General features: G+C 30.1%; 2 protein-coding genes across 2 annotated transcripts; both read left to right on the forward strand.

The window, feature by feature from the left end:
• The first annotated feature begins 2,194 nt into the window (after positions 1-2,194).
• On the forward strand, positions 2,195-3,461 carry LOC107928075 (E3 ubiquitin-protein ligase RING1-like). The gene is made up of 2 exons (XM_016859226.2): positions 2,195-2,282; positions 2,386-3,461. Exons 1-2 carry the CDS (start codon positions 2,195-2,197, stop codon positions 3,186-3,188), a joined length of 891 nt encoding a protein of 296 aa, XP_016714715.1. The 3' UTR covers positions 3,189-3,461.
• Positions 3,462-5,284: 1,823 nt separating this feature from the next.
• Positions 5,285-6,041, forward strand: LOC107928074 (dirigent protein 4). Its single transcript, XM_016859225.2, has one exon. The coding sequence runs from the start codon at positions 5,379-5,381 to the stop codon at positions 5,910-5,912; it is 534 nt and encodes a 177-aa protein (XP_016714714.1). The 5' UTR covers positions 5,285-5,378; the 3' UTR covers positions 5,913-6,041.
• The last annotated feature ends 8,987 nt before the right edge of the window (positions 6,042-15,028 follow it).

A 15,028-nucleotide genomic window follows, 5' to 3' on the forward strand; every position in this document is an offset into this window, starting at 1 on the left:
ATCAAGTTTGTCACGTTTAACCTTTGGAACATGAACAAAACATATGCAGCCAAATACTTTAAGAAAGCTAAGTGAAGGTTTATAACCGTACCAAGCTTCGAATGGAGTCTTGTCTTCCAAAGCTTTGGTTGGAAGTCGATTCTGTAAAAAAACTGTCGTGTTGGCTGCCTCTGCCCAAAATGTCTTTGGCAACTCCTTTTCATGCAACATACATCTAGCCATATCCATTACGGACCTGTTCCTTCTCTCGCTGACCCCATTTTGTTCCGGAGTGTATGAAGCAGTAAGCTGATGTTTAATTCCAGCTTCTTCACAAAATAAATTGAATTCTGCCGAAGTATACTCCTTTCCGTTATCGGATCTCAACATCTGAATTTTGCAGCCACTTTGATTTTCTACCATTTTCTTGAACTTCCAAAATACACCAGCCGCTTCTGATTTGAATTTCAAGAAAAAAATCCAGCACATTCTTGTAAAATCATCAATGAAAATAATACAATAAATGCTACCTTGTAAAGATGGTGTTCTTTGTGGTCCGGCAACATCAGTATGAATTAGTTGCAACTTTTGAGAACCTCTCCAAGTTGATTTCGGAAACGGCAGCCTATTTTGTTTACCGAATTGACAGGCGGCACAATTTGGAAGATGATCATCAAGTTCTGGCATTCCTTTTATCATGTCTTTCTTCCTCATTTTCAGCATTCTTTGAAGATGACAGTGACCAAGCCTTTTGTGCCAAATTTCCGTAGTGCAAACTTTGTTGACGTAGGCTATTTGCTCCTCCTCCGTTGGATCAAATGAGAAACTTTTACCCCTCATTTTAACCCGTAAAATCTCTTTTCCAGCAACATCATAAATGCAGCAATAGGAATTTTCAAAGGATACTTTAAATCCTTTTTCTATAAGCTGGCCAACACTCAACAAATTTTTATCAATTTCAGGAACATAAAGTACATCTAAGATTGTTTTTGTACCTGAACTTGTTGTAAATGCCACGGTTCCCGACCCTTTTGCGGAAATATAGCCACCATTTCCAATTCTGACCTTCATGACTCTCGGCTTCAAATCCTTGAAGAGAGTTTTGTCCGGAGTCATATGGTTTGTACAACCACTGTCAATCAACCAGCTTTCTGAAGAACTTTTAGTTGAAAAACAAGCTGCGACAAATATCTGATCTTTCTCGTCTTGATCAGCCACATGAACTTCTTCAAGCTTCAACTTATTGCTTCTGCAAACCACGGCTTCATGTCCAAGTTGACTGCATTTGGTACATTTAGCATCTGGTCTCCACCAACATCTGAACGGTGGATGGCCTTTCTTTTCGCAGTGCTGACAAGGCGGATAGTCTTTCTTTGATTTTCTACCCTTACCTCGAGTGTGAGTGTTCGAAGAATTTGCTGCAGATGTTACTTGTGTTTTTCTCTCAGTATTCTTCTTGTGCTTTCCTCCTTCCTGGTGCCTAGCTAGCAAAGCTCCTTCTACTATTTGTTCTTACCTCATGAGTCTTCGCTGTTCTTGAGCTTGCAAAGAATTCATCAATTCTGCCAAACTGAGTTTAGACATATCTTTTGTATTTTCCAAGGTGGTTATTGAAGCTTCATATCTTTCAGGCACTGTTACAAGAATTTTTTCAACAATTCTAGAATCTGGAAATTTAGTGCCAAGTAATCTTACCTTGTTGGCAATTTCATACAATCTGTCTTAGTACTCTTTGATTGTTTCTGACTCTTTCATCCTTTGCAATTCACACTCCCGTATTAAATTTAGCACCTGCATTCCTCGTATCCGGTCATTTCCTTCATATTCTTCTTTGAGATAGTCCCACACTTCTTTTGCTGATCGGAGAGTGAGAACTTTTGTGAAAACGTTTGTTGAAATAGCAGCAAACAGAGTTGATTTTGCCTTAGCTTTTCGGGTATTCTTTTCCTTATGAGTTTTGATTTGGACCATGGTAGGATTGTTCGGCAGCGGAGGTATTTCGTAATCCTCTTCCACGGCCTCCCAAAGATCCAAAGCCTCAAGGTAAGTCTCCATCTTTACTGCCCACAGATGATAATTCTGACCATCAAAAACAGGAGGAGAAATTTGAGAAAAGCTGGTTTCGGTCTCCATTTCACACACAGATCCCTTAACAAAATAGCTCGGACACCAATTGTAAGATTCAAATGAAGAAAATGGAATAAAAAAAATAAAAATGCAGTTGCAGCAATACAAGAAAGAGTTTAAAGCTTTAACAGAGAAGAAACTGCAGAGAATAGTTTTTATTTGTATATGTATTTTAAGTTATTCAGTATTCAGCCCTTTAAATAGCTGAGTTACAACGTAGGTTGTTTCCAAAAATATCAATTCTGAGAATCAGAATACTAACAATTCCCTTCAAAATAGGATATGCTCTAACTGTGAAACAAATTTCTTGGATTTCAAATAAACAAGAAATCAAACTAACGTTCCTTAAGCAAATAACTAACAATTCTGATAACCAAGAACCTCGGGGCAGGCCTTGGTTGAGACGTCGGAACAACTTACTAGAATGCGGAGGTGAAAATCGGCCTCTAGAGCGTCTTCGTAGGCACAGGAGCCGGAGTTTAGATGGAACTGATGATAGAGACCAAGGACCTGAATCTCTAGGTCATCCTAGGACTTGGATTATTGTTCCACCGCAGGGTCCTTTTGGCCTAGGCCAAGCTGGACCAACTTTTCCACATGAAATCCCTGGACGCCCTGCTCTGGATCCAAGGAACTTCTTTTCCGGACCAGGACTGAATGAGTTGATAGACCAACTAACACAAAATGACAGGCCAGGAGTACCCCCAGCTTCGGAGTCAACAATCGATGCAATTCCAACCGTAAAGATCACGGAGTCGCATCTACGCAGTGATTCGCAATGTCCAGTCTGTAAGGAAAAATTCAAGGTTGGTGAAGAGGCAAGAGAGTTGCCTTGTAACCATATATACCACAGCGATTGTATTGTGCCTTGGTTAAGGCTTCACAATACTTGCCCCGTTTGCCGCCATGAGTTGCCTGTTAGCAGCACCGATGAACAATCTAGCAATGACTGTTTCTCCGAACCCGAGGTTTCTTCCAGCAGAAGAGGTTGGAGGCTTAGGCAACTGGCTAGTAATTTGTGGCCTTTCCATCGGAGGCATCAGAGAATTAACCCAGAGACCTATGGAACTCATGGTAATTAAAATTTATTCTAATTGATTTCACTTTATACATGCAATATGTATTGTATCTAAAGAAGAAGCTTGAACTTGATTTAATTTTGTGCAAACATTCACTTTTGCAAAGATGATCATGAAAATCTTGAAACTGAACATAATTAGACTTTTTATCATGCAGCCATTAATTAGCTTATAGTATTGCTATTAATAGACACTGAAATCCTGTTTGAATATGTTTTCCAGCAGTTGAATCAAGGTCGCATGGATGTTGTATTCTTTAGCATTTTATATGCAGCTGTTCACTTCAAAATTTGAGTATCTTATTCAATTTCATAATTGTTTATATCAACTTCTAACTTTACAAAAAAGTCATTTTAGCATTTTTTTTCTTTTTTAGCCTTTAAATTTGTGTTTTTATCAAATCACCCAAAAAATACAAGTTTAAGAGATGAAAAATTAAATGAAAAGTTAAAATATTTTTTTAATAAGCTTGGTGGCCAAAAAATCATTATACCTAATGAATGTTACATGACACATCTCTCGTTGAGGCCAATAGCAGCTACCATGGCCCTTTACTATAATCATATTCCTTTGTTAATTGAAAAACCGTCTGTCATTATACTACAGGTTACAATATAACATTGAAATATTGTTTTAATTTTTTTAGTTGTTTTAAATTGGAGGGACTATTCTAACCCTATCAAATCAATTTAACCTTCAATCCATTTTTGACCCATTGCTGCTATAATATCCTCCGTTTATTTTGAGCAGCAAAGTACGAAAATGTTTGAGAGATTATAAGTAAATTTAAACATATTTGAAGGGTTAAAAGCCAATTTTGGTGCATTTAAATAATTGTACCATTTTTGAGTTAAGGCTATTGCCGGCTCCGTTCGCCACTATTTACTATTGTAAGTCGGCTTGTATCGGTACAAGTGCATGAGCAAACTAAATGAGTACGAGCATCTAGTTTATTTTTCCCATGAACTTTAATCGATATTGAAACAGTAATGAATTCCATGAAGATTCATAACAAAATTCGATTTAATTTAAAAAGATAAAAAAAATATAATTTTCAAGTTAATGGAATTAAGTTATTCAATTTTTCTAATCAACTCGAATGAATAATTTGAGTTTCAAGTTCGAATTAAATTGAATTTTACAATTTGAATAATTCGAATAACAAATTGGTGTAAATACCCCTTTAATCGCTATTAATTTTGAAAATGAACAAATTGATTTCTCTCAATAAAAATTACAAAAATAAAATTCAAAATAAACAATCTAAATTTTATATTTGTAAAAAATTTTAAAAATTTTAAAAAATTCTAAATAATATATAAAGGAAATTACTTTTTTTTTAAAATTAAATAATAAATTTTAAAACCTAAATAAATAAATTAATCACTCGATTTTATCTAAAGCAGCAAAAGAAAGGAAGACTGCAATGAAAGGAAGAGAGGAAAACTTTTCTTAATAAGGAAAATGGAAACATTTGAATCATATATATTTTGTAGCTCCACCCGTAGTTTAATCGATAGTTTTTGTTTTGGATTGTTAGGGGGAAAATTGCCATATAAACAACAAAACGTTAACTGTGTTCTTAATTTATATAATATATATAATTATGGTTGATATATCGTTTAGCAAGAAATTATATATACTTGTAATATTTTTAGAATATAGTTGAATTCATCAAACTCTATTCAATCGTTTTAATTAAAAAATTTTAAAATTTTAAAAAAATATTTTTTAAAACATCCGATTCAATTGATTTATACTAATTTTTAGCATACCTGATTCAATACTATTCTCCGGATTAGTCCGATCCAATCCAAATGGTTAATTTTAGAATTCTTTAAAATTAAATGCAAACAATTAAGTGAGTTTAGGATATGAGCTCTGTTCTGTATGGTAATGATGTGGTTTTGGATTGTAAATCTCCCTTCTCTTGATCTGCTGAACTTTAGTTGCTTCTTTCTTCTTCTTTATTTGTTTTTGTTTCTAACAAACGCTGTTAATTTATTAAAAAGAAAAAGACACTTTTGTTTGCAGAAGATAAAATAATTTGTAAAGCCAACACATGAATTAGGTGTAATATATAAAATAAATTTTAGTCAACGGACTTAATCGACTTATTACCAGAAATTGGTGTTGCAAACAGTATAAACGAAGTAACCATTCTAGTAGCTTAATTTCATCTACATTTCGACAATGAAAGGAACATTGGTGTTGACTTGGATTCTAATCATCTACCTCTCCCAAATAGCAGTGCAGAGCCAGTACTACTCGGAGATCCTACCCTATGATCCCGAGCCGGTCAAGGTCACCAATCTTCACTTCTATTTGCACGAAACTCTGAACGGTCAAAACCCAACAGCAGTGAACATAGCCCAAGCTAACATTACCAATAATTCATCGGTGCCATTTGCCACCCTAGCTGCCGTTGATGATATTCTCAAGATAGGTCCTGAGGATAACTCTGAGGTGATCGGAAATGCTCAGGGACTTGGACTCTTGCTTGCTGGAAATACAACAACCGGTGTGATGTACTCGGATTTCGGATTTACTGTGGGTAAGTTCAACGGCAGCTCTATAAGCATATTTTCAAGGAATACGATAATAGAGCCAGGGCGTGAGGTTGCAGTGGTCGGAGGAAGAGGAAAATTCAGGATGGCAAAAGGGTTTGCACTACTTACGACTTACTTTCTAAATGCCACCGCTGTCATTATTGAATTTAATTACTAAATGTTATTTATAGATTCAATTCTTTTACATTGTGCAAAAGTCATATGATTCTACTTCATTTTATTAGAATAAATGTATGGAATATATACATATTGATGTGATTAAAAATTAAAATAAACTAAGTGGACATTGGTGTGTTTGATTCCTTTTGCTCAATATATCATGGAGTGAATTCAATTCCCCATAAAATTATTCAACAAAAAAGAACATATAAAAAGAAATCTAATACTATCGAAAGTAAAAATAAAAATAAAACTTCTTCAAATCTCTAAATTTTGGGTAATCTCATCGTACAACAAAATAAAATTTTCATATCATAAATATATATATAGGTAATTCATATCTTTCTACAAGTTATGGCCACCTTTACTACGATGATAAAAATTGATAACCACAACTACTCCAGCCACATGGGTCGAAACAAAAATTATTATTTTAAATTAGTGTCGCGGTTGAAATTGGTTTCTAATAGCAAAAAACATGTTGACATGGCCAATATTTAACCCAAAACATAACATATCAAGAGCAATTTAAAAAATACAGACAAATTAGATAACTCGTAATGTGTCTTAAACATGTACAAAAAATTATTCAATATATTAAAACATAATTCAATAGCATTTTTCTCAAAATATATTCTATATACCAAAAACACAATTCAATAATGTACTCAAAAATTAATCATGAATAAATAAGTATGAAAATATAAATTGTGATAACAAAAACATAATTGCTGCAATTCAAGATTCATACTTGCATATTTAACCAGATTTTCATAAAACATGAACAAAATTCATATATCTCTGAAGTTGATTTTTCGGGAGTTAAAAGTTGGAGGAATATCGATCAATTTCAACTAAAATTTTATTTGGTTTTCATATAAAATTTTAATAAATATATATATTTACATAAATTTCTTTTTTATTAACATTATAAGTATGCTATAACCTTGAAGTAGCCGATGTTGCTCTTCAAAAGGTTCTTACAATAATAGAGGTTATCATAGTTTAATGCCGATAATTGAAACACTCTTATCTATAGCCATACAATCGTTGGCTTTTCTTCATAACGATGTTTCCTACAGCACAGAAGTTGGAGCAGACATTGTTGTCTGGTTTAGTTAATTTCAATTGGTGGGTTTATTTGGTAGGGTCAATCAAGGCTTTTCTTCATGACGATGTTTCATTGGCATCCTTTGGATTCTTCAATAATTCCCAAAGAATGTACACCTTATTTTGTCCCTACCAATTGCATTCACATTGTTCATATCCCCTTCGATTTCAAATAGCAATCGCTTCATTCATATATAATAATCTAGAATTAACCCCTAGGATCTAAAGTTTTTTCAATAAATTTTGTGTGGTGGCATGGTCAGGATGTTCACTATCCCAAATATGGTTTTGGCTCGAGTTGTGCTAGTCGTATTGTTGTTAGGTTTTGTCTTTTTCTTGTAATTCACCAAACAAATTTTAATTAATTATAATTTAATTTAATTTTAAAATAAATATTATTGAACACTATTTTATTTAAAAATAAAATATAAATCTATTTTTCCCTATTGGCATTAGGTTAGCTATAATAAATACTAAATTAATAGGTTAACAAATAGTAACAGGAAATATCAAGAATTCTGTTAACAGAAATATCAAGAGTGACTAAAATGAAAATAAATAGTAACAGGAGTGCCTAAAATAATAAGAAAACATTTTGAGTACCTAAAATAAAAATTTATAAAAGTTGAATGGTCATTTGTATAATTTACCTAATTGAATACCATTTCTGGCTTCATAATGACTTGGGTATAAATTTTGTATATGGTTATAGAGAGAATGAATTGTATGAAACTGTGATTTCACGTCATCCCCATCCCTTTCCAATATAAGAACAATAAATCAGATTTTTCCACCTGATTTTTAGAATTTTAGTCGGATTTGAATATTTTTAGGAGGAAATAGGTGAAAATCAAGAGAAAAAATCTGATTTGTCATTCTCCTGTTGAAAAAGGGTAGGAAAAACATGGAATCACAGTTTCATACAATATATGTAATCCAATTGAATAAAAATTAAAGGTTAAAATATTTTGTTAGCCTTGATAAAATTTAAAATATATAACATTATATATTTAAATATTTAAAATATAAGTTATATATTCAATTTAAATTTTACAAATAATTAAAATTAATTACTTAAATAATATTCAAAACTTATATGTCATATATAAAAAATAGTAATAATGAGTTACAATAAATTATTTTTATATTCTTATTGAAATATCATAATACTAACGAATTTGAATATTATTCAAATACACATTTTTTACCATACAATATTATTTATAAAATGAACATTTTACTTCTCAAAAATACTTTGATAGCAATATCAAATACTTAAACCTTAAACCAAATTTTTGAAAAGTTAAAAGCTCTATTATTTTTATAAATTAACGAATATTAAGAGTGTTGTTGTTATATATATATATATATATATATAAGTAATGGAATTTCAATCATGCCTTTATATATATTTATTTATTTATAAATATCTATTTTTACATAATAATAAAAATCACCTTTAATCTAATAACATTTGTGTTTCTTCTTTTATCATAAACTTTCCATAAATAAGTAAAGTTGGTGAAAATGGAGGGGTGATTGGTGAGATTGAGCAACAAGTTGTATGGTTGTGCTTGTGAACTTTGTTGAAGGAATAAAAAAAGGAATTGAACGAGGAGATACCAAATTGATAATCCTCTTGATGAGGGCAAAAATGATTGGCTATTTTAAGAGGCTAGAGATTGAAAGGAAGTTTCTTCTTTGTTCAACCCATACCAGAACATTTCATTTGTCTTGAAACTTATTGAATACTTTGAAGGACCAACATGAAAATCTATGTTACTTTTTAATATATTTGTCATTTTCATTTATTTTCGGCTAATACACTAAAATAGTCCTTAAACTATTATTAAATTACGACACATCCACAAAATAGAAAACATTTATAAAAAAATAAAATTTTAATTAAAATAGTAAACTTAAAATATTAAATATTACAATATTTTAGATTCAAATCCCTATTTTACATTTATTTTATTAAACGAATAAGTTTATGGTAATTTCCCAATTGGGACCTAATATAACTTTTTTTCTATTTATTAAAACTTTTGATTTTAATTAATAAAATATAGTAATTTAAGTGGTTCAATTTCCATTTTTGTTTTTTTAAAAAACAATAAAAAATTTGATTGCCTATTGAAAAAAATGTAAATTAAAAAAGAAATCTTAGATTAACTTGCTTTGTTGAGTAAATTTTAAAATAATTTTAAGAAATTATCATTCCCTATTTAAATAAATATTTTTTTTATATTTTTCATGTCAGATTTACGGTTCATGTTCGGGGTTTTTAGTTGTCCCTCCCAACAATGTCGTCTCTAATGTTTGAACTTGGGTCCTCCCATTGAAAATGCAATGTGCCTTATCATTACGCCCGGCCACTTGTTGGTTAAATAAATATGTTTTAATTGAATATAATATACCAAAAATTTCATCCATATACCATTTATGATCAAGTAAAAAGAAAAGTAAATTAATGTTTCTTTAGATAATCTTTTTACCTATTATCCTGTGAATTTTAATTTCCAAAATTAACATTTTATTCAATCATTTTACACAAAGAAAGTTCATTTGAAAAAGGAAAAAGGGTCTACCTACCTTTTATCATCCATGCTATTTTTTTTCACTAATTACAAAATAAAAAAGAATATGCTTTGAAGCAAAAAGGCATCCAAAGGAGAGAGTGTATTAAATATTTGGAAAGTGAAGAATAAAAATATCAAGCTAAAGTAGAGAAGTTTAGAAGCTTTAAATGCCCTTCCTATCAACAAAATTTCCAAAGTGGTCCATTGCATCCATAAATAATTTTCCACTACCAATAATAATATACATGATGATTGTACCTCACAAATGGGGCACCCCATTTGAAAGTCACATCAAAGCAACTATATGTACAGTATAGTTCAATATATATCCGTTAATTTTGATTCGAATCTGTAAAATTTATTCCAATAAAGCATATTCATATTTATTTATTTTAAATATAATACAAAAAAATAAATGTTTATTGATATATTTAGCCTAACATTTATATTTTATGTCAATTTGGTCTTTATTCCTCTTTTAAGCTAAAAGAAGTTGAATTGATGTCTTTTTAATGAAAATACCGACTAAAATATTAAATTTTTAAACATGACAATCTGCATGGTAATTCATATGTATTTCATATTCGATTGAGTTTTAACTCGATTGGCATGTACATTGTTGTCAATGCATGAGAACGTGAGTTCGAATACACTGAAACGCATTATACTCTTATTTATGGGTTGGGAAGAACTATGTACAATTTTATAAAAAATTATACATGCACAATATATATATTTCAAATTTTCAAAATCCCTCCGCAGCATCTTTTTCCTCCCTTTTGCATGATGGGAAAAGGAATGCTTTGCCTTAAAGATGTTGAATGACTTGGACAGCTGAGACCCTTTTAATGCTTTACTTAGCTTTTATTTCCATTACTTCAGAAAGAAAAAAAAATATTAATTCTTTTATGGAAAAAAAACAAAACCATATAAAATCAACAATTATTTGTTTGTTTGTTTGATTGTGTGGAGCATAAAAAGCTTTCTATGTGTGGGTATAATTGGAGGGGATGAGACAAGCTCTTGGACTGGTTACCCTACATTTCTTAACAATTTATTATTTGCACGACATAGATATTTTAAGGGGTTAAAAAACAACAATAATAAAATTTTAGGGAGTTAATGTGCAATTTGAAGAGATTATATAATTAATTTACCTTATTACCCTTCTCTTCTCCTTGATAATATTATTTATATATTTATACTATATTATATAATTTTAAAATTTTTTATATCTCATATATATGATCGTATCTCGATCATTTAATAGAATTTATATGGTTTGATTTTTAGCAATTCAATATTTGGATCAACTTATCGATGGAAAAAGACAGCACAATATGGTGGGGACAAGACAATTTTGGTTCCTCAGTTTTATGGAAAGTTTCCAATGTTAATGCATATATTGTTTGATATGATATGTGACCTTTCATCAACCATTTTTTAATAATGTATGAAAAGAAAATAATAACAATAATAATCCCACTTCTTTTTAAGAAAAGAAATTCATGATGAAACTAAAAAGGGGAAAAAAATAAACAAGTGGGTTAATATATAAATTTGCAAAAGTTGGAACCTATTTTAATATATATTTTTAGAATGGTACTTTCGGATACAATTAATATATATAATGATCTCGATACTAATCAAATTAAGACTCAATCTACATTAGTTAACAAATATTGAAAATATAAAAACACTTTTAATATTTATTTTTTTTATAATAGAAACATAAAAAGTAAAATAAAATAATTTATATGAATTTAAAGCATGATCTAGATATTTTTCAACTTTTCTAATTTTTGCAAAGCATGAAAACAACTGTTGTTTGTTTTTTATTTTAAAATTTTCGACAAGACATATTTTCTTTATTGTTTTTTTAATTTCTCAACAAAAATAACGGGCAAATAACCAAAAAAGGCCGGTTTTTTTTTAAAATTTACCGAAATGGACCGGTTTTTTAATTATTTACCGGAATGGGCCATTTTTCGCGAAATCGCGTCCACGTCAGCGCGATGTCAGGGTACGCGCAGGAAATCGCGTCCACGTCAACGCGATTTGCTGACATGGAAGGAAATCGCTCCCTCTAGGACGCGATTTGCTGACGTGGCATGAACAGTGTGTTTTTAGCTTGGAAAACTTTGAGGCCATAACTTTTGGCTCGGTTGTCCGATTGAGACGAATTTTTTTATTTCGAATAAATTTTCGAGATCTACGCGCTGGCAAACCGCCAAATTTGGCGAAGTTTTAGTCGAAAAAGATCCTTTTTTGCCCCTAAATTTTGATTTTTTCGATTTAAAATTGAATTTTGAAACATTCAAATCGTTATTTTCCTCATTTATTTGAAGTAAACACCGGATCTTTTTTTACAGAATTGTCTTATATCATCCTGTTATAGGTATAAGTCAGCTCATTCCACTTTTGAGAAGTTACCTAAAATTTTCCATTTTATTCAATTTAGTCCCTAAAACCTAAATAGTCATATTTTCAAATCTAAGCTTCGTTTTTCAATTCAAATTCAATTTCATCCTTCCATAAAATTCAAATATTCTTAAATACAAAAATTTCGTGTTAATTTTGAAATAATTACACTTTAGTCCCTATACTCGTAACTAACAAATTATACTTTACAAATTAGTCCCTATTCATCTCTAAGAAGTTTTCCAGCGCGTAGATCTCGAAAAGTTATTTGAAATCAAAAAAAAATTTGTCTCAATCGGACAACCGAGCCAAAAGTTATAGCCTTTCAAAGTTTTCCAAGCTAAAAACACACTGTTCATGCCACGTCAGCAAATCGCGTCCTAGAGGGAGCGATTTTCTTCTACGTCAGCAAATTGCGCTGATGTGGACGCGATTTCCTGCGTGTACCCTGACATCGCGTTGACGTGGACGCGACCTTCTGCCCGTCCCCTGACATCGCTCCGACGTGACTCGATTTTGGGGAAAATGGCCCAGTCCGGTAAATAATTAAAAAATCGGCCTATTTCGGTAATTTTATAAAAAAATTGGCTTTTTTTGGTAAATCCCTCAAAAATAACCAATATTTCTCGAAACCAAACAGTTTTCAATTTTATAAGTTCGAGATTTGAATATTAAAAAAAATAGAATATAAAAATAATTAAAGAGAACTCGCAGATCATTATCATACGTAAAACAAAAAAAAAATTGCACCCTAGGTACATGTTATTATCGGTTGTTTTCTTTTTGATCCCTTTTAACTTGTTCGAATCATTTGCTCTCATTGTGGCTGGTCACTAATAGACCATCACTCCCGGTAAAATTTTAATTTAAGTCTTTTATAATTTATAAAATTTTATATTAATAATGGTAAAATTTTATTTTGACCTCTCAAAAATGATAAAAATTTAATCTAACTATTTAAAAATTATAAAGAAATAAACTATTAAAATGATAAAATTATATTTTTAATATTATAAAAATATAAAATTTAATTTCAATCTCCAAAATTTATTCTGACTCCCATCCACTATTTGCAGCACGAAATATATTAGAAACTTGTACCACATTTATATATTATTGACATAATTTTCCCACACTCGTCATCTGCCATAATCTAATATGTATAATAACAAGATTGAAGGATGTTCTTGAACCTCCATGGAGTTTCCTAAAGCTATAATGAATTTGATTGGTAGAAGGCGGTTGACCATGAAACACTTTGAAAGATACAATCCTACCGTTAAGGATCATGACATTCCATCCATATTTATTGTTCTTTAATTAGTGGCCTAAATCTCACCTGTTCCTTCTAATGTTTTAATTATTTTATTTTGTTTTGTTTTGGTTTAAGCATACTGTCCGTTGGCCATAAAAATATATACTGTCGGTTTTGTATATTTTGATTAAAAAATTCAAGATTTAGTCACACTACTTAAAATAAATAATTTTTTTTATTTTTTAAAATTTAAATTCAATTATTAAAATGATTAGTTTTTTTTTTGTCAAATTTTGTCTACATGACAGGCTAATTAGGTTATGACATGTTAAAACTTTTTAATCAACAATGTTATCCATTGAACTAATTTTTTTTAAATGAAAAAATAATTACAAAGTTTAATTTTTTAACTTTTCTTAAGTATAATGATTAAAAATAAAAATTTATCACAGAGGCAGATAACATAATTTAACTTTTTATGTAAATTTATTAAGTTTTATTTTTCATATTTTGACCAATGAAAATAGGGTGTAAAAATTAAAGTAGTTTTACACACTTTTGTAACTATTTATATGATTAATATTTTAATGACCCAACCGTTATATTTCATGGTATATTCATGTAGATCATGAATGCCAAATTTGATGTAAATTTAAAACTTCTAACTAACTATTTGTTTTACGTAAAAAAAATTCAACCATTAAATATATATTAATATATATAGAGAGAGAGTATTTTAAATCAATATGATAGAGATATCAGATTGGTTTAAAAATTTATATGCATGACAAGTACAATTATATTGATAAATTCAACAGTTGAATTGTTAAAATATTAATCATATAAATAATTACGAACATATGTAAATTTACTTTATTTTTTATACAGTATAAGTGGATTCTTTCCTACGAAAATATATTATAATATTTTTGAAATTTGAATATCTATTTAAAGATGAGCAACAACTAAATTTTTGATAATCAAGAGTGATAAGTTAGAATTGTATTTAGATTTTAGTATTATATTATTGCGGAAAAAAAAAGGACAGAAAGAACAAATCTAAGTTTGTTTGACGATTTATATCATATATTTTTGTTTGTTGTAATTCAAATTGAGTTTGATTAACTAAAAGCCTGCCACCTACCTCTTTCTTGTACAAATTTTATAATGAATTAAGCTCATTTAGAAAAAAAAATAGTGATGAATTTTTTATTTTATTTTCTATATACAATGAATAGGTTAAATCGGTCAAAAACGTCCATTTAAAAAAAATTAAAGAGAATAGTTTGATTTCTATGATATTTATCGAAATGGGATAACTTTAAAGAGAGAAGGTAAAATTGGACATGTTTTCATTTGATTGTGCAAGAAAACGAGCACAGCAAAATGCGTTTTTTAGTGCCTAGCCAAAAATATCGATATCCTAAAGAAAGTATTCATACTTTTCACCATGTATCGATACCCTTCTCCTCCGCCTCCTCCTTGATAATATGGTGTTGTAATTGGTAAGCTTTGATGATGGGGGAGTCTAGTATGATATAAGGGTCAGCAGAAATGGCAACGACGGTGGTGGGTTTTTGAATTCAGCTTTTAGTTTCATCAACGTTTTTTGCTACTTTTTTTTAAGGGTATCGATATTTCTGATTAGGCAATTAAAAACGCGTCCTATTAAGAGCCTTTTCTTACATGATCAATACAACGCATCTAACTAAACATGATTTCATATTTTCTCTCAAAAATCGACCT

The sequence above is a fragment of the Gossypium hirsutum genome, chromosome D01, assembly GCF_007990345.1.
Source record: "Gossypium hirsutum isolate 1008001.06 chromosome D01, Gossypium_hirsutum_v2.1, whole genome shotgun sequence".
In the NCBI taxonomy this organism is placed as follows: domain Eukaryota; kingdom Viridiplantae; phylum Streptophyta; class Magnoliopsida; order Malvales; family Malvaceae; genus Gossypium; species Gossypium hirsutum.